Source organism: Rhinatrema bivittatum, chromosome 7 (genome assembly GCF_901001135.1).
Source record: "Rhinatrema bivittatum chromosome 7, aRhiBiv1.1, whole genome shotgun sequence".
NCBI lineage: Eukaryota > Metazoa > Chordata > Amphibia > Gymnophiona > Rhinatrematidae > Rhinatrema > Rhinatrema bivittatum.
Window position 1 is genome coordinate 308,579,780 of NC_042621.1, and position 24,466 is coordinate 308,604,245.

The window sequence follows — 24,466 nt, forward strand, 5'->3', positions numbered from 1 at the left end:
TACTGGATATAGGATCCTTCCATTGCACACAGTGTTCTTTCAGCACTGCATCCGTTGTGCTATATACAAGATCCTACCTCTGCACACAGTGTTCTGTCAGCATTGCATTTGATGTGCTGTATATTTATTTTTATTTTATTTATTTAGTTAATTTATATACCGTCGTTCCAAGTGAAGATTCCAACAGTTTACAAAAGTAACATTCATCTTTGGGTCATTACATAAGTTGGTGTAGCAAAATTTGGTAAAACACATAGGTTGGTACAATACAATATAGTATTACATGAACTTTGACATGAAACATATTTGGTAAGATATATACATTGCAGCACACAGTTCGTTTACTTCTCGACTGAGAAGGGGTACAAGGATTAGTAGGGTTGGATACAGGATCCTACCACTGCACATGGCATTCTGTCAACACTGCATCCAATACAATGGATACAGGATCCTACCACTGCACACATCATTCTGTAAGCACTACATCCAGTGTGCTGTATACAGAATCCTACTACATGAATCCTTCCACCACATATGGTATTCTTTCAGCACTGAGTCCAGTACACTGTATACAGGATCCTACCAATTTACAAAGTGTTCTATTAGCACTGTATCCAATGCGTAGCATATAGGATGCTACCACTTCACATGGTGTTCTGTCAACACTGCAATGTGCTATATACAGGATACTACCACTGTACATGGTGTACCATTAGCATAGCATCCACTGAGCTATATACAGGATCTCACCTCTGCATACAATATTCTGACAGCACTACATCTAAAGCAATATATACAGAATCACACCACTGCATGTGGTGTTTTTTTTTAGCAAAGCATCTAATGCACTCTATATAGGATCCTACCACTGCCCAGGGTGTTCTGTCAGTACTGCATCCAATACACTGTATACAGGTTCCTACCACTGCACACAAAATGTTATCAGCCCTGCATCCAGTGTACTGGTTACATGATCCTACCACTGCAGATGGTGTTATTTTAACACTGCATTCAATGTGATGTATACAATATCCTAACACTGCACATGGCATTCTGTTAGTACAGCATCCACTATTCTGTATACAGGATCCCACCACTGTACAATGCATTTTATAAGCACTGCATCTAAAGCAGGATCTTCCACTTTACATGGTGATCTGTCAGCACTACATCCAATACGCTGCATATAGGATCCTAGCACTGTATCCAGTGTGCTGTATAGAGGATCCTACAACCGCATAATGTTTTGTGATCACTGCATCCAGAGCACTTTAAAAAGGATCCTGTTCTCATATTCAGTGCTCTGTCAATAGTGAATCCAGGGTATGTAAACAGGATGCTGCTCCTGCACACGGCATTCTGTCAGCAGTGAGTCCAGGGCACCAAAGACAATCATACTGTTGCGCATGGCATTCTCTCAGCAGTGAATCTACCATAAACAGGATCGCACCCTTGAATATGGCAGTTTCAGCAGTGCATCAGGGAACTATAAACAGTTTCCTGTCCTTGTACATAACACGCTGAGGTCCATATTCAAAAGCCATTTAGATGGATAACTGAAAAGCTATCATCTAAATGTCAATTCCTTGTACGTATCCAGATCAGTCCAGACTCCTGGGTTTTGCACCCCTGCAGCAGATGGAGACAGAAAACGTTTTACTGACACTGTACATAACCCAGTGTGCCACCTGCAGTCCTGCAGTATGTTTGTCTCCATCAGATGGTAGATGGTGCAAACCTGCAGTCTGGATAGATTTAAAAAAAAACCCAGCAAGAGAAGCAAAGGCTAGACATGGGTCTTCCCAGGGGGTTGTGAGATCCTGGTGGACAAGCAAGGGGTTGGTAACCATTACTGTGTCTCACCATGGGGTGGACATCTGGTGATCCCTTATCCCCCACGAGGCAGCCTTGTGACTCGCCACACTGCAGCTCAAAAGAGCAAGAAAGCAGGAAAGTACCCTTTTTTTCTTTTAAGCCTTCCAGGGCTGGGGTGGACTGTGCTTTTTATAAAGATGGTTTAGTAAAAACAAAAAAAAGGGAGAGTATTCTCTCTTTGCACGACTGAGCCTGCGGTAGTTGGGGAGCAGAATACTTGGTTTCAGTGTGCAGCTCAGTGCAGGGATGGTCTCTGGGTCTCTTCAGGTGAGTCTGGTCAGCCTCTGAGAGGCGTGCAGCCCAACCACATGTTGATTGCATGTGGCACGGCTTGCTGCATCTATGGGGAATTCTGGCGTGCACTTGAATTGGAGCGACTTGTGTTCAGGGTGTTTACCAGGTGGTAAGGCACTTCCACTGGTCCTCCGTCCTTGGCTCCAGCCATGTCAGCAAGGTTTCCCTGGGTCTCCAAAAGTGCCGCAGAGGTTCCCCTTGCTAGTGCGGGAATGGCAGCCATTTTGCATGTTGCAGCAAGGCTGGCATCAGCGGGGGATGGCAGAGGATCCCCTCTGCATTTGTCTTCTGGTATAGATTGGCCTGGGGAGGACCAGGAAGATTCTGATTTTGAAGATTTTCCCCCTGGACAGGAGAAGTTTCAATGTTGATGATTCCCCATTGGATAGGAATACAGAGGGGTCTCACACTTTCTCCTGGCATTATTCTGCTGATGCATAAGGATTATTTAACTAAGAAGACAGCTGAAGGGAACATTAGGTCCCAGTCTTGACCTAGGAGCGCCTCTGGTCCAGTGAAGAATCCCTGGCCATTGAAGAGAAAGCAGGCTGAGAGAATTCGCAGGGTGCAGGATCTTTCTTTTCACACAGGAAGTTCTGAGGAGGATACTGAGGAGTCAGATGATCCAAAAGATGTGCAGGGGGAGTCTCCAGTTACAGACCAGAGGCTAGATACAAAGGACACAGCAGAGGTACCGAAGGAGGTTCTTGTTGCTAAAGGGGATGATCCCACTGAGGTCCACCTTTTCCAAAGAGAGGAACTTGGGCCTTTGTTTCTCCCAAAATCTTGAAGCCACTGACAGAAAGGTATTTCAGGAGTCTGACCTGGAGGGTGCAGATCCTGTATTAGATGGTCTGCATAGACAGACATAACTATTTCCTTTTCACAAGTCAGTGAAGAAATTGGTGCTGTGTGATTGGGTCACTCCAGAGTCTGGTTTAAGAATTGGCAGAGAAATGGAGAAGCTTTATCCTTTGCTAGAGGAGACCTTGGAGCTGCTAGAACTGCCTAAGGTCGATGCTTCGGTGTTGGCGGTCGCCAAGAAGATCACCATTCTGGTGGAGGGGTCAGCCACTCTAAGGGATGTGCAAAATTGCAAGTTGGAGCTTCATCTCAAAAGGATTTTTGAGGTCTCAGAACTGGGCATACAAGCCACGACACAGGCTGTATCAGGCCTGGTGCTATAGCAGGCAGAATGCTTGAAAGTGGCTGTGGCTTATGGGGCAAATGCTCTGTATGACCTGATCTGGACTTCTTTCAGGATCATGATGTCTGCAGTGTTGGCTAGGAGATTACTGAGGCTTGAGGGTACTGTTGTGATTCACTGAAAATAAGAATACTTAAAGCCACTAGCTGTAAAGAAAAAGTTTTAATTAACTGCTATAATATAACATAAATCTTAGATATTAAATAAGGTACCTTATGGAGAGAGAGAATACCAGGCAAGACATTAGCATAAACTCCCTCTCATTTAGTCACACCTACTGTACATTCCATTATACCTTATCTTAAAATTGAGCGCTGTACTTTTAAACTTTTAAACTGTTAGTTCTGTGATTCTTATCTTTATTTAAATCTTATCTTTATTTTATCATCTAATCTGTCTAATTATCACAGAATAACCCTCTTGGTAACCCCAGTAAACTGCATATGTCCTAGTCTGATTGACCCAAGAAAACTATATGCGTCCTGGTCTGATAAGGACCCTAACATCCCTAGCTATACTCTATGCCTATCTTAAACTATAAAACTTACACTGTAAATGTTAAATAAAGCTTTCTTCTGCTGTGGCTCTGCAAGACAAAAATTCAAATCAACAGGTTTTCTTTCTGGAGTAGAGGAGAGAGAAAGCCAGCTAGCAAAGGAGAGAGGATGAAGGTAAGAAAAAGGCCGTTATGCCCCTCTACCTTAAACAGAGCAATCAAGCAGGGAATCTCACCTGCTATCTCCTCCAGTTCCTGATAGGTCGCTAATTGTTGTGTTTCATTGAAAATAAGAATGCTTAAAGCCACTAGCTATAGAGAAAAAATTTATTAACTGCTATAATATAAATCTTAGACATTAAATAATAAGGTACCTTATGGAGAGGAAGTGTGCCATGCAAGACACTAGCATAAACTCCCTCTCAAATTATTTTACTGATAACCTAAATAAGAAGGTTTTTAGAAGAATTCTAAAATCTTTCAAGGAATCGGATTGCCGCAATTCAATAGAGAAAGAGTTCCAAAATTCAGGGGCTGCAACAGAAAAGGAAAATTCGGGGGTGAGGAGTGCACTCGAGAATGTGGGAAACAAACCCGTCATAGCCTTGCCATGTGTCGCAAAGGGCTATCTTTTCCTCACACGGTTAGCCGGTAGCACAGGAGCCCAAGAAGCCTTTATGCTGGCCAAACAAATGGCATTGCCGGTTTGCCACCTCGCTCCATTCCCTGGAGATTGATCAGAGGCATGAGGGGAAGAATTAGCACTAGTGAGGGGGTTGGGAGAAACGGCCTACTAGGGAAGAAAGAACTCCTTTTTTATTTACCTAATCTCAGATCTCCGCTGAAATCATGACCAGGCTGGTGGCTATGAGGGGAAAGGGCACAAGCCTTCAGCGCTGAGAGTTCCCTCATGCCTCTTCTTATTTTGAGCCTAAATCTGGCAAAGGCACAGAGGCTCAAATGCTCAACTAAGGGAGAGCCCCACATTGGGTTCACCGCAGGTGCTCAAATCTATTAATTTTTTATTTATTTTATACTGCTGCTCATTACATCACAGTGGTTTACAGTAGTATCATACATATTAAAAATAACTGTCTACACAAAATAACATATAAAATAAAATATTACAAGTTAAAAATAACTATGTCTGCACAAAATAACTGTTTCGTCTTTCTCTGGGTTTTTTTCCCAATAAGAAATCCCCTTTAGGGAGATGCACATCCACCATCTGCTGGAGACGGAGAATACTGGCAGGCTGATGTCAGGGCAGGGCTACATGTCGATGATGTCAGCGAATCAGTCGTCTGTCTCATTCTGCTGGTAGGAGTGCATATCACACTGCTATAGATTAGGAAACCAGAATTATGAGGTACAAGGTGGGGGGAAAGGGGACCATGAAGTAGAGTGTTTTTGACTAAACATAAATCGGAACAGGGAGCAAGGGCTGGGGGAAGGGGGAGAGACTATAATAGACCTTGGCCTCTATTTTTAGTAAACCAGGCGATGAAGGCCATTTTTAGGAGCAGGCTGCAGGTTCAGCCCTACAAGGAGGGGTGCTGGTTGGGGCTTTTGGTCTGTATTTTTTTTTTTAATGCTTTAACACTTAACAGGCTATAGTCATTTATGAATATGGCTGGTTAAGTTTCAAGTTATTTGGCTAAGATTAGCCGGATAGCTTTAAACATAACCGAATATTCAAAAGAATATCCGGTTATGTTTATCATTATCCGGTTAATGTTACCCAGACAACTTAAATTGGGGATATTGAGTAGGTTGTTTATCTCACAGAATATCCAGGACAAGTTATCTGGCTAACTTTAGTCAACTTTGACTGCATCCTCCCTTGTATATACCAAGCTCTCTGCTCTTCTTTCAACCTCTCTAACTCTAGATTCAAATTCATTTTCTCAATCTCCGCTTCCCTGCGTAACAACTTTTCTGCCTCCAGAGCCTCTTGCAGTGCAGTAACCTGGACTTGCAGTTCCCCTTCTCTCTGAATTAGCTGTTTGACCCTAGCTTCAACTGCGCCTTCTACTGCTGTCTTTTCTTCCAAAATCTTGCAATTTTGGTCTTGCAGCCACTGGATCCTGCCTTCCATCTCCCGTTGTTAATTTTCAGTCTCTTGTATATAGTTTACAAGCAGATAATAATCTATTGTAAAGCCTGCTATTATATCATTTTATATTGTGAACCGTTATTTATACTCATTGTAAAGCTATTTGCTATGTTATGTTACACTGTGAACCGAGGTGATGTTTTGCTACGTGCCCCGGTATATAAAAAATTCTTTAAATAAAATAATAAATAAATAAACATTAGCTGGATAAATTGTCCACTAAACATCCTACTGTATATGGACTCCAGTGCCAGCAATAAGTCCATGGCATAGTGTACATTATCCTATCCCTGAGTTCAGCGCTGTCAGCAGTAAGTCCAGGGCACTGTACTGAAGGTCCTGACCCTGCAAACGGCGCACTGTCAGCAGTGCATCCAAATTCTAGCTCCGTTCCATTGCCTGCAAAAAAAGGATAAGCAGGGTCACAGTACATGGGTCCTTTGTACAGGCAAAGCTTATGCTGAACTTCCAAAAGGAAACTACCTGGTTAATTTGTTTGAAAGTTGGCTAAAGGTATGTACATTCTGTACAAAATACCTGCATGTGTTATCATCCTGCCTGCGGGCCGAGCCACAGGCAATCCCCTACCTTTCCGCGGCCAGCCAGGCCGCCAACGCCGTTCCTAAGTGCGGCCTGAAGCCGCTTCTTTGTCGGGGCCTCTGTGGTCCCAGCGCTGCCGTCCAGCCCGATGCCTCCTTTATCTTTACTGTGGCATGGAGCCGCTGCTGCCTGCTTCCTTTCTTCGTGGCAGGGCTGCCGCCACCGCTGCCACTGTCCTGCAGGCCTCCCATGCAGCAGGAACGCCGCCGATGCAGTCTTGCTTCCTGCTTCACCATAGGCACGGGCACGCGCCTCTCTTCAATATCTATAGGGCCAGCGGCAGGAAAAGTCCCGCGGCCCTTGTCAATGACGTCATAGTCTTCGCTGGATCAGCCCTATAAAAGGGCCTTGCTGCTGTTCCTCAGTGCCTTCGGATCCAGTCTTCACAGCGTCTGTGGTCCTCTTCGGATCTAGGTCCTCCGTGGTCTTCCTGTGCCTTGATGGATCTTTGTTCTTTGCTCTTCATGTTCCTGAACTTCATCTCCTTGATGTTCCTGGTCTCATCCCTTGTCGGAGCTCCCTCGTCACCTGTCTCTTGTTTCTGATGTTTCTGATGTTCCAGATGTCCAGTTCTCTTGATGTCCAGATGTTCCATGTCCAGATGTCCTGATGTCCCAAGTCCTGAGGTTCCATGTTCCTGATGTCCAATGTTTCTGTCCTGACTCTGTCAGTCTCATCTTCATCTCTTCGTCTAGTTCCCAGGTCCCTCATCTGTCCACCTTTCCTGGCATGCCACCGTCGTGGTCCGTGACCAGCCCATGTGGGGCTGTGTAGGGCGCCTCGAGGTAGAAGGCCTTCTTCTTGTCTGCAGTGCAAGCCTCCGGAAGACTCCTGTTTTTAATGCCTTGCTCCTGAGAATCCTGAGTCTTGAATCCTGTCCCGGTCTTCGGAGTTCCTTGTGCCTGCTTCCGTCCATGCCTAAGGCTCTGCCAGAACTTGCTCCGCTTCAGCGTGGTCAGCCACCAGCCACAGGCGGCTGTGTAGGGTGTGCCCCGGTGCAGGCCTCTACTGAATCTTCATCATGTTCTAGTCTCAAGTTCCACTTCTTCGCCTGGAGTCTGCTTCACGTTCAGTGTGGTCCACGACCAGCCATGGGCAGCTGTGTAGGGTGCACTGTGATGCAGTTCTCACCCAGTACTTTCGCCTGACTCCTGAATCCTTGCCTGAAACTTCCGAGCAACCTGAATCCTTGTCTGAGTCTTCTGAGTATCCAAGTCTCCATCTGAGTCTCCTGAGTTTCCAAGTCTCCGTCTGAGTCCTCGTGTTCCTGCCCTCAGCCTCCGTCTGGCCTCATGCACTCGTCGTTCCCAAGCGGCAGGTCCGGAAGGGCTATCGAGTGGCCGGAGGGCTACTCTTGAGACCAGCATTGCATTGCTGGATCTCATTGGTGCGTGTAGGTCCAGTGGAGGGCTCGGCCTGCCTTGTTCCTGTTCCGGAATCCTCGCCTTGTCTTCACTCCAGCCTTGCTCCTGCTCCACCCGTGCTCGTACCAGCTCACCTCCCGCTGTGTGTCTTGGGACTCCTCCCTGAGCTGTGCGCGATCCAAGGGCTCACATCCTCCCTTGAGATGGGCATGATCTGCATTTCTGTGGGCAGTGGAGCATGGATAACACAGTGCATGGGTAGATCTGAAAATTCAGTTCTACCCATGCAGTTTTTCTTCCCTGGAAATGCCCTTCTTTAATCGCATGCGCTTTTATCCGCTCTAAGGGGTTGCGCCACTGTTCATGTATTTTTTATTTTCTAATCTCCATTCTGGTTGGGGATGGGGGAAGTGCTGTTTGTTTTGCCCTTGGTTCCAGGTCAGAGGAAATGTAGGCTGCAGGCACACTTTCGGGCCGATACAGAAAACCGCGCGGGAGAGCCGGCGAGCGCCCGCTCTCCCGACGCGCGCACGCGATTCAGGAAGCCCAGGTATGCTAATTAGGGCCCGCGGTAAAAAGAGGCGCTAGGGACACTAATGCATCCCTAGTGCCTCCTTTTTGACAGAAGCGGCAGCTGTCAGTGGGTTTGACAACTGACGCTTAATTTTACCGGCGTCGGTTCTCGAACCCGCTGACAGCCACGGGTTCGGAAAACGGACGCCGGCTAAATTGAGCGTCCGTCTTCCAACCCGCGGCCCGCAGCAGATTGTAAAAAGTTTTTTGTTTTTTTTTTTTTTTTTTGGGGCCTCCGACTTAATATCGCTATGATATTAAGTCGGAGGGTGAACAGAAAAGCAGTTTTTTTCTGCTTTTCTGTTCACTTTCCCGGTGCTGGCTGAAATTAACGCCTACCTTTGGGCAGGAGTTAATTTCTGAAAGTAAAATGTGCGGCTTGGCTGCACATTTTACTTACTGAATCGCGCGGGAATACCTAATAGGGTCATCAACATGCATTTGCATGTTGCGGGCGCTATTAGTTTTGGGAGGGTTGGCCGTGCTTTTCGACGTGTTATTACCCCTTACTGTATAAGGGGTAAAAATAGCGTCTCGAAAATGTGCAGCCAAACGCAGGCTAACAATGCGCTCTGCTGGAGCGCACTGTACTGTATCGGCCCATTTATTCTTAACAATGCAGGCCTGGGAGAGAATTGCAGCAGAGCTGGCAGTGTAGAGGAGACTGTATGGGGCAGGTCGGTCTTTTTATGCCCTCACTGTGTGTGTGTGTTACTGTGGTAAAGGTACTGTAAACAGGATCCTGCCCCTGTGCATGGTGCTTGTCAGCAGTAAGTCCAGGACATTGTAACAGGATCCTACCATTGTGCACAGTGCTGTCAACAGTGCATGCAACAGGATCCAGTCCCTGTGCATGGTACCCTGTCAGCACTGCATGCTATAAATCCTGTAACTTCATGGTGTATTTTATTACCAGTACAGGCTATGCACTGGAAACAATGATGTTTTACACAGTGCAATGCTGACAATCGCTGTATTTTACTGTGAATAGAACCTGCACACGGTGGAGATCGTACAGTTAATGATGCTTGTACAGTTAATGATGCTTGTACAGAGAACAATATATGCTGGAACTGGGAATCAAACAGCCCACTCACGTGCAGAGTCCATGAGTACATTCCCACAGCTTTTGCATGCACTTTTTTGGACACCTGCGCAATGTACTCTGGGAAAATCCTTCACATCACCCAAGTTAGAAGCACACGTGCTGGGTTCAGGGTGGGGCAGAGTAATGTAGAGTGTGTGGGGAAGCATCTGCTGAGTGCACTGGAGAGCTGCTCTAGGAGGTCCACCCAGTAAGCGAGGTGAGGTTTGTGTAGTAGTGTAGGGGTTAGGGGCCACTTTGACATGCAGAGTGAGACGTACGAACAGAACAGTGCTCTTTTGTGAAGATCTGATGTCCTTCGGAGTGAGAAAACTCACACAAAGATGAGATTTGTAGAATGTTTTCTCAACCGAGCTTGATGGACTCTCTACCTCACTCCAAAGGACACCAACTCTTCACAAGAAGGCACTGTTCTGTTTGTACATCTTACTCTACATGTCAAAGTGGTCCCTAACCCCTACACTACTACCTAAACCTCACCTCCAGTTACTAGGTGGGCCTCCTATAGATTTATAGATAAGTAACTACTACAAGGGCCTTATAGATAGTCTCTCTCACTCACTCACATCACAGGCCTTTCCCCAGCCTAAAAATACCCAACACTATTGATAAAATATCATTAAGATTGTGTGTTATGGCTTTACAAAGCCAGCACTTTTGCAGAAATCCCTCCCCTTTTAAAAATGTACATTCACCATGTGTTACGGTGCTTATGGCATCCGTTAAGGCCAAAATACATTTTGAAGAATGATGCGGATAATTCTATGCACTTATAAGAAAATTATTATTTACCTGCTAATTTTCGTTCCTGTAGTACCATGGATCAGTCCAGACAGTGGGTTATGTCCCCAATCCAGCAGATGGAGTCAGCACAAGCTTTGAGGGGGCGTATCCATATATACTACTACCCCCTCTGCAGGAGTTCAGTATCGAGTATATCAAAGCCCGAGTAGAAAAACCGAACCCCTTAATGGATCAAGTAGAAAAAGGAACCGGCAACGAAGCCGTGCAACTATAATAACTAGAACTGCAAAGATCCTACCAACGGGTAGGAAGCTTTATAAACACAGGAAGACAACCTACACAGTAAGACAACCTGTGGGGAACTGCGAGAAGCAGTAAAAGCTGAAGACGTTAGAAAGGACAGCCACAGAAAAGGAGCCGAGCAGGCAGAGAACCCAGACGCGGTGGGCGTCTGGACTGATCCATGGTACTACAGGAACGAAAATTAGCAGGTAAATAATAATTTTCTTTTCCCTGTACGTACCTGGATCAGTCCAGACAGTGGGATGTACCCAAGCTTCCCTAAATCGGGTGGGGTCCTGCGAGGCCTGCTCGGAGAACCTGCTCGCCAAAAGGCCCAGAGACTGGAGAGGCGAGAGGTAGGCGATAGTGCCTCGAGAACGTATATAACGATTTCCAGGTGGCTGCGCAACAGATTTCTCGAGAAGAGACCTAGCGAGCCTCCGCCCAGGAGGCCGCCTGAGAACACGTAGAGTGCGCGACAATGCCGGGTGAGGGAGACCGCCCCACCCCAATGTAGGAAGCCGCAATGCCAGCCGTCAGCCATCCGGCAATCGTCGTCTTGGAGGCCCGGGACCCCTTCTTGGGCCAGCCCTAAGGACGAAGAGATGGTCAGACGTCCAGAAATCATTCGTAGCTGCCAGATAGAGACGCAGAGTGCGCTTGACATCCAAGAGTCGTAGAGACTTCGGCTCGGAAGACGAGAAGGACGGCAGTTCCACCGTCTGATTCACATGAAACGCAGACACCCCCTTCGGGAGAAATGATGGAATGGCGTGAAGGAAAACTCCAAAGTCGGAGAAACGCAGATAAGGTTCTCTACACGAGAGTGCCTACAGTTCCGATATGCGACGAGCGGAACAGATTGTCACCAGAAAACACTGTCTGAAGGGTGAGATCCTTAAGCGTTGCACTCCTCAGTGGCTCGAGGTTGAGACTCCAGGAGGGCCAAGGATCCCGCAACGGAGGCCGCAGGTGTGGGACACCCTTGAGGAAAACCGAACAATGTCCGGGGGCTGCCGCAGAGAGCCCCCATCGCGCAATAGCGAACCAAGGGCGGCCACCTGGACCCGTAGGGGATTATAGGCGAGCCCCTTGTCCACCCCCGCATGTCGGAATTGAAGGATGTAAGGAACAGAAGCCTTAGTTGGGCCCGTGTTCTGGCTGGAACACCACGCCTCGAACACCTTCCAGACTCGAACATAGGCTACCGACGTCGACGTCTTTCGCGCACTCAACAACGTGGACACTACTGCCTCCTGGTAGCCTCGGGGCCAGAGGCGGCGCCTCTCAAAAGCCAAGCCGCCAGGCAGAAGGATTCTGCCTGCTCGAAAAATACTGGACCCTGATGCAAGAGGCGGGAGAAACGTCCTAGTCGTATGGGTCCATCGAGGACCAGCTGTAGCAGGTCCGCAACCCAGGGACGCCTGGGCCATTCTGGTGCGACGAAAACCACAGCCCCCTGAAGAGCCTCTATTCTGCGGAGTGTTCTGCCCACCAGTGGCCACGATGGGAATGCGTAGAGAAGGAGATGGGGCGGCCCCGGGAGCACTAGGGCATCGACTCCCTCCGCACCTCGCTCTCTGCGGCGACTGAAGAAATTGGGAGCCTTGGCGTTTTGCGTGGACCCCATCAGATCCAGGTGGGGGGTCCCCCACCGATGGACAAGCAGTTGCATCGCATCATCGGATAGTGACCATTCCCCGGGATCCAGTAGTTGACGACCGAGGAAATCCGCCTGGACGTTGTCTACCCTTGCGATGTGCGAGGCCGCCAGGCGGACCAGAAGCCGCTCTGGCCACAGCATCAACATCGCTGCCTCGAGCGCGACCTGCGGGCTGCGAGTGCCTCCTCGTCGGTTGATATAGGCCACGGTGGTTGCGTTGTCGGATAATATCCTGGCCTCCCGGTGCCGAGGAAGTGGCAGGAAGTGTCGTAGAGCCAGTCTGACCGCTCTGGTCTCCAGACGATTGATGGACCATTTCGACTCCACCTCGGACCACGTCCCCTGCGTGGAGCTGCGGTCGCACACGGTTCCCCAGCCGCCGAGACTGGCGTCGGTGGTATCTACCACCCAATTTGGGAGATCGAGGGACACGCCGCGAGCCAGATTCGCCGGATCCAACCACCAGCTCAGACTGTTCCTGGCCGCTTGCGGCAGAGGGGGAATCACCTGGTAGTCCTGCGAGAGCGGTTTGCAACAGGAGAGAAGAGCTCTCTGTAGAGGTAGGAGGCGCGCAAACGCCCAAGGGACCATGTCGATGGTGGAGCCCATCACCCCCAGGAGCTGAGACGGGTGTCGAAGGTCGCCCCCAAAAGTCCAAGCGCTGCGAGGGCACGAGGGAGCTCATGGAGAAAATTCACCACCCATTCCAGGGACTGCAGGAACTGTACTACCCTGGCCACCGCTGCCTGTCCGTGGCGGAAAGACTTCGCTCGAACGAGCCAATCGTCCAGATAAGGATGGACTAGAATGCCTTCCTTCCGAAGGGCAGCCGCCACCCCTACCGTGATCCTGGCAAAAGTGCGCGGAGCCGTCGCCAACCCGAACGGGAGGGCTATGAATTGGAAATGCTGGTCCAGAATCTTGACCCTGAGAGTACGCTGATGTTCCCGGTGGACGGGAATGTGCAGGTAGCCCTCCGTCAGATCCAAGGAGGCTAGGAACTCCCCCCGGTGCACCGCCGCGATCACAGACCGCAGTGTTTCCATGCGGAACCGGACCACCCGGAGGGACTTGTTGGCCTCCCTGAGATCCAGGATGGGCCGGTAGGAACCGTCCTTCTTTGGCACCACAAAGTAAATTGAATAATGGCCCAAGTCCACCTCTCAGAAGGGCACGGGCGCAATAGCGCCTATCTCCTGACGCCTGTCCAGCCTTAACTGCACCGCCCATCGCTTGGGACCCGATCCGCAGGGGGAGAAGATGAACCGTCCCTGCGGAGCGCGGACAAACTCCAAAGCGTAGCCGCGTCCTATGGTGTCCAGGACCCACTGGTATGAGGCGATGTGCGCCCACTCCTTGTCGAACAACGCCAGCCGACCCCCAAGTCTGGGAACGGCGGAGTGGGCGAGCCTGACATCATTGCGAGGACTTGGGAAAGGGAGGTCCCGTCCCGGGGCTGGAGCGGGCGGGCCGGCGCCCGCGAAAGGAGCGCGACCAGGGCTGAGACCTGGGGGCGGAGGGCCTGGAGGCCGCCGGACTGTAGTTCCTGTAGCGTCGTTGAGCCCTGGCTCTGGTCCGGGACGAAGAAAAAACGTCCTAGAAGACCGGTATCTGTCCTCTGGCAGACGATGAACCGCCTTTCCCCCCAGGGACTTGATGATCTGATCCAAATCCTCCCCAAAGAGGGACTTACCCCTGACAGGCAGGGAGCCTCGACTTGACTTGGAGGACGTATCCGCCGCCCAGTTGCGAAGCCACAGCAAACATCTGGCCGCTACCACCGAAGCCATGGATCGTGCCAGCACCCGAAACAGGTCGTACGAGGCATCTACCCCGTACGACACCGCTGCTTCCAGCCTATCCGCCGGGGCGGCCTCCTCGGGAGGAAGGGCCTGGGAGGTGAGGAGTTGCTGCACCCAGAGGAGGCTTGCCCGCTGGGCAAGGGAACTGCACATCACTGCTTGCATACCCAGCGTGGAGACCTCGAAGACCCTTTTGAGTAAAACTTCCAACTTGCGATCGTGCGTATCCCGCAGGGCCGCGCCTCCCGTCACTGGGATCGTCGTCCTCTTCGTGACCGCCGACACCGCGGAGTCCACCTTTAGTGCCTAGATCCAGGAAACTTCCGGCAGTGGATACAACTTTTCCATGGGCCGGTCGAGGATGGGAAAGCCCGGGCCCTCGGCCGAGGAGCCGCCAGGACCGGATCCCCCTTCTTTGACGAGGTGACAACCGCAGGCGCTACAGGCGCGGGCGGATCCGGCGGCGGACCCAGATCCAGCTCCTGGATAATCAGCGGGATAAGGTCGTCTAGCTCTTCCGTCCGGAAGAGGCGAAGCGGGCGCGGGTCATTCCCTTCCGGCGTGGAGTCCGCCTGGTCCATGGCCGCAACATCAGGGTCAGAAGCCGCCGGGCCTGGCACCGCTCCCCCCGGCCCCGGGGGGGAGGTCGCGCCCGGACGGGGGTGGGGGCCCCCACGCCCGCCAAGACGGGGGGGGCCTGAGAAGCAGTCGCCATCCGAGGAGCCGTAGCCGGGGGAGGCCCCGCAGGTGCGTCCAGCCCCTGCAAATATGCCGCAGAATAAATTCCGGGGAAAACCCCGGCCTGCCCGAGGGGGCCCCGGACGAAGGAGAGGCCGTGGTACCCTGCCCCGGCGGACCCGGTTCCGGTACCAGGGTCGGTGGGAAGCCGTAACCGCATCCCTATCCTCCAGCGCTCCCTGAGTTCCCTCAGGGCGCTGTGTGTGTAAGATGGCCGCCGTTCCCGCCAGGAATGGGGGAGGGGCCGGCCTACGCTGCCCGGGCAAACTGGAAAGGAAGGCAAAATCGGCGAGGGACTGCGAGGTGCCCTCCTCCCGGGAAGGCACCGAGTGTCCCCGCAGGCTGAGCAGCGCGACGGCCGCGGCATCGGAAGCGCGTGGCAGCAGAAACGTCATCGAAAAACAGCCTCAATTAAGCCTTGAGCCTCGGGGGGGCCACGAGAGAGCGAAAAACGGCACCGCGGGGGGGCCCGGTCGGCCTGCACTGCCCGCCGGATGAATCTCCAAGTGCCGCGGGGGGGCCCTCCTGGCCGCACAACCCGCCGAAAACGTGCTCCCTGCCTGAAAAACGGCGCCGCGGGGGGGCCCGGTCGGCCTGCACTGCCCGCCGGATGAAGCTCCAAGTGCCGCGGGGGGGCCCTCCTGGCCGCACAACCCGCCGAAACCGTCCTTCCTGCCTGCCACAGCAGCCCCTAAGGAGCTGCAAAATGGCCGCCGGCAAGAAATTCAGCGAGGGGAGGCCGGCTCCACCGGCATCCGCGAGGCACCGGAGGTTGGAGAGCTGCAAAGGAAGAGAAACACAGCAAATCCAAAACTTACCCCGTCCAAAACGCAGCACAGGCAAGAGAGAGGACACAGAGGGTAAGAGAAAAACAGCTCTCTAAAAGAGAAACTTTTTTTTTTTTTTTTTTTTTAAATACAACAACTTGATCCAAAACAAGACAAGTAGGCAGAAGCCAAAGCGAAAATCAGAAAGAAAAACACAGGGAAAAACCTATAGCAATGGGAGAATCCCAGGATACCCTACTCGCATCTGCTGGAGTCAGAAGATACTGAACTCCTGCAGAGGGGGTAGTAGTATATATGGATACGCCCCCTCAAAGCTTGTGCTGACTCCATCTGCTGGATTGGGGACATAACCCACTGTCTGGACTGATCCAGGTACGTACAGGGAACACGCCTAAAACCCCAGCGACACGAGGCTGCTTTTAAATCTCAAACCTTATTGATTTTAATGATATTTTCTATAGTACCTTTCTTTTGTCTTAATTAGACTGCGACTCCACAAAGCAGGAACTGTCTCTTATTTGGATCTGTACAGCGTTGTGTACATCTAGTGAGGCTATAGAAAGGATTAGTGGGATTAGCCATCCTGCTCATTGCTTTCTGCCTGTACTAAGTGTCATTGTGTGTTGTTTCTGCTCATCGTTCTGTCTGTTCTAACACTGTTATTCTTATTTATCACTCTCTGCCTGTACTGTGACTGTGTTATTCCCTCACATCGCTCTCTGCCTGTACTAAGTGTCATTGTGTGTTGTTTCTGCTCCTCGTTCTGTCTGTTCTAACACTGTTATTCTTATTTATCACTCTCTGCCTGTACTGTGACTGTGTTATTCCCTCACATCGCTCTCTGCCTGTATTAAGTGTCATTGTGTGTTGTTTCTGCTCATCGTTCTGTCTGTTCCAACAGTGTTACTCTTATTTATCACTCTCTGCCTGTACTGTGACTGTGTTATTCCCTCACATCGCTCTCTGCCTGTACTAAGTGTCATTGTGTGTTGTTTCTGCTCATCGTTCTGTCTGTTCTAACACTGTTATTCTTATTTATCACTCTCTGCCTGTACTGTGACTGTGTTATTCCCTCACATCGCTCTCTGCCTGTATTGTGTCATTGTGTGTTGTTTCTGCTCATTGTTCTGTCTGTTCTAACACTGTTATTCTTATTTATCACTCTCTGCCTGTACTGTGACTGTGTTATTCCCTCACATTGCTCTCTGCCTGTATTGTCATTGTGTGTTGTTTCTGCTCCTCGTTCTGTCTGTTCTAACACTGTTATTCTTATTTATCACTCTCTGCCTGTACTGTGTTATTCCCTCACATCGCTCTCTGCCTGTACTAAGTGTCATTGTGTATTGTTTCTGCTCCTCGTTCTGTCTGTTCTAACACTGTTATTCTTATTTATCACTCTCTGCCTGTACTGTGACTGTGTTATTCCCTCACATTGCTCTCTGCCTGTACTGTGTCATTGTGTGTTGTTTCTGCTCCTCATTCTAACACTGTTATTCTTATTTATCTCTCTCTGCCTGTACTGTGACTGTGTTATTCCCTCACATCACTCTCTGCCTGTACTAAGTGTCATTGTGTGTTGTTTCTGCTCATCGTTCTGTCTGTTCTAACACTCTTATTCTTATTTATCACTCTCTGCCTGTACTGTGACTGTTATTCCCTCACATCGCTTTCTGCCTGTATTAAGTGTCATTGTGTGTTGTTTCTGCTCATCGTTCTGTCTGTTCTAACACTGTTATTCTTATTTATCACTCTCTGCCTGTACTGTGACTGTGTTATTCCCTCACATCGCTCTCTGCCTGTACTGTGTCATTGTGTGTTGTTTCTGCTCCTCGTTCTGTCTAACACTGTTATTCTTATTTATCACTCTCTGCCTGTACTGTGACTGTGTTATCCCCTCACATCGCTCTCTGCCTGTACTAAGCCTGACTGTGTGCTTTTCCCACTCCTTGCTCTCTGCTGTACTGTGAGTGTATTTTGCATCTCTTTGCCTCTCTTTGGCCTTTCTGAGATTCATAACTGACTGGTGTGTTCTGGCTTTTCAGAGGCTGAATCCGACAGGTCCAAATTTGTCATGTTGCACCAATAACCGAAGCTGTTGCAATCTACGACGAGAGCGGGAAGTCTCATATGAAATCCAAGTGTTAGTGCAAGAAGATGGGACGTGGCAGGAGTATAACACTGGCCTTATAACACAAAACTTTGGAGTTACAAGCAGAACCTGCAAAAGCAAGGTCTGCCCTTATGTCTTTACTTATTTTAATTTGGAGGTGCAAGGGATGAGGGCATGCGTGGAAACATCTTGCTTTGCTGTTTCCTTCCCTTATGGGGCCAGGAGCTTGCAGACGCTTCCCTGGAGCTCAGGTTGCTGTTGTGCTCATTCACCCGCTGCTCTCTATGTACTCCCACCTGCCAGCTCTCTTCCTCCCAGGACTTGTTCCCTTCAGTCCCTGGCCACGCAGTAAGGGATCATCGGCAACCTTTCAGCTCCTGAGATTCTCGGAGTAACAGTCAGGGTCTATGTCCCCCCTAAGCTGTGGCTTTTGTCACACACACACACACACTTTGTGCTCAGTCTGCATCCTTTCAGTCTCTTCTGCTATGGTTCTGAGGGCTCACAAGAAGGATCCCCTGGAGAGTGCAGCAAAGAGAGAGAGACCCAAAATCTATGCAGGGCATGGGTATGAAGGGTGCGCTCACTTTTATGTCACCTTTACAGCGCCAGTATACATACAAAGTGCCAACGATAGTGCATTTATTAGTACACAGGCCCTAAACAAGGAAGCACAGCCATATTTATATATTTAAAATATTTCTATCCCACACTATCCTAGGCAGGTTATAATAAAAACGTACACAGTACATAAAACAAAACTGACATCTGATCCTCAAGATAGGCCCAATCAAAGATGACACTATACAAAAAGATGGAAGGTCTGCACAGGGATCTCCCAGACCATTGTTTTACTAAAGGCACCTTTTATGATCAAGGAGTAACCACTTTTACTATCTTTGAAGGATAATTTCTTTATCCTGAGGGGGTGATACTACAGAATATTTGGTCGACAGAAGTAGTCATTGCTACAGCACAAAATGAGATGTAAATTGGACAAGTTTTAGAGGAAAAAAAAAGAGTGGTGGGGGTAAGAATCCCGTTCCATGCTGGGAGGAAAGCACAGACACAGCGCTTCTGAGCTCATTGCTATATTTGGAGCGTTCTCTTTTTCCCCTTCCCCTGGATTACTCTGCAGAGATCTGCCAAGACGATCGGGGTTCCATGTACATCCGGGCTTCTTTCAGCCTTGTAGCTGCGGGACCATGTGATGTTCCAGGTACCAGCAGTGCCCATCAATGGAAAATACTTACCTCGATGGAAAGTGCAGTCGCTTACCTGTAACAGGTATTCTCCTAGGACAGCAAGATGTTAGTCCTCACATGTGGGTGACATCATCCAATGGAGCCCGGCATGGAAAGCTTTTCTCAAAGTTTCTAGAAGCTTTGACCAGCACACTGAGCATGCTCGGCCTACTGCTATCCACGTGTCCACGCGAGGTCCCCCTTCAGTCTTGTAACATAGATAAAAATACGAGCAAAAAATAAAACAACAAACCGGAAGGAGAACCCAACTCTGTGGGGAGGCGGGCAGGATTCCTGAGGTCTACCCTCCTGCGGTCTTAGAACACCTGTTACAGGTAAGCAACTGCACTTTCTCCTAGGACAAGCAGGATGGTAGTCCTCACATGTGGGTGAGTACCAAGCTCCAGGCTGTCCCTGTTAACAGGAGAGACCAACAGCGACTAAAGTGCCAACGGGCACAACAACAACTGCGGTGCTGGGGTCGGTAGGGGACTGTCTAGTTCCCATAAGAGGCATGAACAGGAAGAGTTGGGTTCAGGTCTGGAACAGGTTGCACAGGACAGATTGACTGAAGGTACTGTCCTGACGCTCATCTTTGTCCAAGCAGTAATGAGCCGCAAAGGCGTGAAGAGAACTCAAGGTTGCGGCTTGGCAAATTTTGACGACAGGGATTGCATGCAAATGAGCCACCAACGTCGCCATAGCCCGCCATAGTCTGCCGGCTAGCAGAAGGCCTGCCTGCGCATATAAGAAGACGTTACAGTCTGCCAGCAGTTAGACCAGGTCTGTTTACCCACTGCCGCTCCCAGTCTGTTGGTATCAAAGGACACAAAGAGCTGAGTGAGCCTATGACTGGCTGTGCAATCTAAATAGAAAGCCAAGGCCCTCTTGCAGTTCGAGGTCTGAAGAGCCCATTCCCCAGGGTGGGAATGAGGCCTCGGAAAGAAGGTGGGTAAAGCGATGGACTGTTTGAGGTGGAAATCAGTCACAACCTCGGACAGAAACTTAGGGTGCATACGCAAGACCACATGACCATGGAAGAACCTCGTGTATGGCAGATACGTAACCAGGGCCTGAAGCTCACTGACTCTATGAGCCGAAGTAATCGCCAGCAGGAATATAATTTTCTAGGTGAGGAACTTCAGATCACAGGATTGCAGTGGCTCAAAGAGAGGCTGCATGAGCTGTGCCAGGACAATGTTGAGCTTCCAGGACGCAATAGGAGGCCAAAGAGGGGGCTTCAGCTGGAGGAAGCCCCGTATGAAACGGCCTACTAAAGGCTGCACCAAAACGGGCGTGCCAGCGACACCCCGATGATAACCTTTACAGCGCTAAGGTGAACCCTAACCAAGCTGGTTTGAAGTCCGGACTCGGAAAGATGCCACAGGTAGTCCAACAGCTGGGGGAGGGTATATGAGAATGGATCCAAGTCATGCCCCACACACTAGATGGAAAATCTTTTCCACTTTAAGCTGTAGGACTTCCTGGTGGAAGGCTTCTGAGATGCCACCAGTACCTGGGAGTCAGTCCGAGAGAGCCAAGGGCTGAAGGACTATGTGCTCAACATCCAAGTCATCAGAGCCAATGCTTGGAGTTTTGGATGGCGCAGGGCACCCTGATTCTGCGCGATGAGATCAGGCACCATCCCCAGCCGAATGGGGGCCCGCACCAACAGGTCCTCCAGAAACAAGAACTATATCTGTCAGGGCCAAAAAGGGCGCCACAAGGACATGGTGCCTCTGTCCTGTTGAAGCTTCAGCAATGTCTTCAAGAGGAGAGGTAGAGGAAGGTACACATATAGCAGGCCTCTCCCCCAGTGGAGGGATATGGCATCGCAGGTCGGATACCTGCCCCCCCCACCCCCCAACAGCAGTGAGCAGAATTTTCTCACTTTGTGGTTGTGAGGGGAGGCAAAAAGGTCCACATCCAGCATACCCCACTGGCCAAACAGCTCGGCTGCTACCTCCGGGTTGAGGGACCATTCGTGAGGTTGGAAGGAACGGCTTAAGCGGTCTGCCAGTACGTTCAGATGCCCTGGCAGGTACGTATTCTCGCAGGGACATCCCCTGTGACAGGGCCCAGGTCCACAGGTGGATCGCCTCCAGACAGAGCAAGAATGAGCCCGTGTTGCCCTGTTTGTTGATGTACCACAATCGCTACTTGGTTGTCCATTTGAATCAGGACTTCCTTGTACGACAACTTATTTATTTAAATAAATAAATAAAACAACTGGTCTCTGAACGCCCACAAAGCATAACAGATCGCTCAAAGTTCCAGGAATTTTGACAGTGGGCTTCGGACGTGGTCCAGAGACCCTGCATGTTCATACCATTCACATGGGTTCCCCAGCCCTGAAGAGAGGAATTGGTTGTTGCGGGATTGCTAGGGAGCGATTCCGCTTTCGGGGACAGTGGTGTGCCCTTGGACCATGATGCAACTGCAGAGAGGAGTTCCGTGGAAGCGCCGAGGCAGGTGAGACGTATCCTGGCACAGGCGGACAGGCTGAAGACCAGGGACTCAGACCTCCGCTGAACCTGACGCATCAATAGAGACCCAACAACGCAATGCTGGTCTCTGGGGTAGCCCTCCGACCACTCGATAGCCCTTTTGGACCTGCCTTTTGGGAACGGCAAATGTGCCAGGACGGACAGAGGTTGAAGGCAGATGATGTAACTGGAACAAGATGAGACTTGAACACTGAAGACGATCAGTCGATACTTGAAGACAAGGATCAGACGAGGACTTGAAGACAAGGTCAGATGATACAGGATAAGGATGAGGCAAGGCTGAAGAGAAGAACATCAAGGACATTGATGAAGACACTTGCTGAGTGGAAAGATGAGTTAAAACTCAGTATGAAGGTATCCGGCCATGACGCATAGCAGCACCCATCCTAAACTGAGGCTTCGAGGACCCGGCGTGATTGGCGTGGTCAACCAAGGGAAGTGGCGGCTTCCGACCCAACACAGAAGACGAATCAGAAGGTCAGCCAAAGATGAAGCGAGGACGGCCCACTAGGAGGTAGCTCTGGAACCACAACATCCGAGAAGGAGGCTACCCTGGCAAGGGCACCAAAGAGTCAGAAGGCTTCCTTGACGAAGGAGCCCAATGGTTCTGAATACTTGACGGCGAAAAGGACCGAAGACAAAATGATTCTGAGGATGAAGACAACTTGACACAAAGAGGTCTGGCACGTCAGGACATCTGGACTTTAACCCCCCAGGGCACTCAGTCAAGAGCATCAAGGAGGTGTCAAGTGAACTGGAGAACAAGACATCTGAGACATCTGGACCTCAGACCCCCAGGTCATCCAACCAAGAGCAGCAAGGAGGTTCTGAGAGGCAGAACAACAGGATGACTGACTTCAGGAAGGACAGGACATCAGAAGATGAGGACTTCAGGAAGATGTGAAGGTGAAGATATCAGGAGAGCCGAACGACGAAGACGTCTAAAGACAAGGACTAGGATCCGGCAAGAGACCAAACATGGAACAAAGATGAGACGAAGGATCAGGAACCACAAAGGAAGACAAAGGAATTCCCACAAAGAACAGAGTGCCTTGAAAAAGTGGAGGAGGACATCGTCTGAGACTCCTGGACCGAAGAGCTGGAACGAAGGATCCAGGAGCAGTCCAACTCCAGAACTGACTCTTTGCAAAGGCGACAAGGAACTGAAGGCTGAGCCTTTTCGTAGGGCTGAAGAGGAACACTCAAGATGACATCATGAGAGGGAGCCAGGAGGACTGGCCCTTTAAAACATGAGAAGAGAGGTGCGGCCCCACGCCTAAGGAGGCAGGACTAGGGACAGCAGCCATGCTGGAAGCAGGAAGGAGAAAGCAGGCCCGAAGCATCAGATGCGGCTCCTGCCACTGAAGAGAAGCTGGGGGTGGCTCCAGCCACTGAAGAACACCGGTGGTGGCCTCCGGGCTGCGAAGAGAAGCTCAGGGGCAGCCTCCTGGCCACAGAAGGTGGAGGCAGCAATCCCGCTAGCGCCAAAGAAGGAGGATGTCGGCCACACCAACTGCAAAGAGGGACGCTTCAGGGCGGCCTCCGGGCCACGTGGGGATGGTGTCTGTGGCCTCCAGGCTGCGGGATGGAGAGAAGGCGTCGGCGGCTCCTGCCGCATCGGAGGCAGGATGATGACGGCGGTTCCAGGCCATGAAGACAGCATTGGGGGCTGGCTGGCTGAAGGTGAGAGACTGCTCGCGGCCTAGCCATGGGCAGAATCGTAATATCGGTGGTGAGGATCACCTGAGGTGGAGCAACTTGGAAGGAAAGTCCCCTTTCCAAGTTGGAGAGATCTTCCCACCAGGGAAGAGACACTTGCAGAAAGGATCTGTGACTGCGACGTGAGCCTTGAGGTCTTGGGAGGCCTGTCGCCATTGGGACCACAAGCTCCCTTGAGCGCTCTGCATGCACAGGTGGGCGAGAGGGGTCACATGGATGGAGGCCGCCATATGGCCTAACGGATGGAGCAGAAGGCAAGCGGATAACTGCTGGCTGTTCCGGACAAGAGTGACCAGCGAGGCAAGGGCATGAGCCCGATCCCTGAGCAAACATACTTTTGCCTGCACCGTATTTATTTATTTATTTGTTTTATATACCATCAATCTGAAACAATCTTAACGGTGTACACAATTATATAAAAACCTATATTATATTACAATATAACACATTTTGAAAATTAATCAATATAAAACACTCTGACTCCTATAAAGTCCAGCTAGGTAGACGGACAGAGATGAGACTTGGGGTAGTTGATAACAAATCCTAAAGTCTGTAGTGTCTGCACAGTCAGGGTCAGCGCACTCAAGGCCCCTGCGCATGAATCACTCTTGACCAATCAGTCGTCTAGGTATGGGAAGACATGCACCAACTGAGCGAGGCGGCCAAGATCGCTAGGCATTTGGTGAAAATGCAGGGGGCTGAAGCCAGCCCGAAGGGCAGTACCCTGTAATGGTAATGGGCCTTCCCCACCACAAAGCGGAGGTACTTTCGGTGACTGGGGAAAATGGCTATGTGAGAGTAAGCCTCTTTGAGATTGAGGGAGCAGAGCCAGTCTCCTCTTCTGAGGAGTGGAATCAGCATGCCCAGAGAGAGACCATCTTGAACTTTTCTCTTGCGAGAAACTTTTTCAACGTCCTGAGGTTGAGGATTTATTTATTTATTATTTATTTAGGGCTTTTCTAGACCGACATTCATTGGGAACATCATATCGGTTTACAAGGAACAGGAAAAGCAGCGTAAAAGCTTTACAAGGAACATTTAAACTTCAAAACATAAAATGTTCCTTGTAAAGCTTATAGGATGGGGTATAAGCCACCATTCCTTTTCGGAATGAGGAAATATCTCGAATAGAACCCTCGGCTCTACTAATGGTGAGGGACTGGTTCTACTGCGCCCGCTACAAGGAGGGGAGCGAGTTCCATCTGAAGTACAACCTGCTAGACGGACGAACCCCACGAT

General features: G+C 50.2%; 1 protein-coding gene across 1 annotated transcript in view; it reads left to right on the forward strand.

Moving 5' to 3' along the window:
• Positions 1-24,466, forward strand: part of LOC115096048 (BTB/POZ domain-containing protein 16-like) — a 68,319-nt gene that overhangs the window by 39,778 nt on the left and 4,075 nt on the right. The window contains exon 5 of the mRNA XM_029610564.1: positions 17,690-17,878. Within this exon, the coding sequence (XP_029466424.1) occupies positions 17,690-17,878 (189 nt within the window). The remainder of the gene's footprint in view (positions 1-17,689; positions 17,879-24,466) is intronic.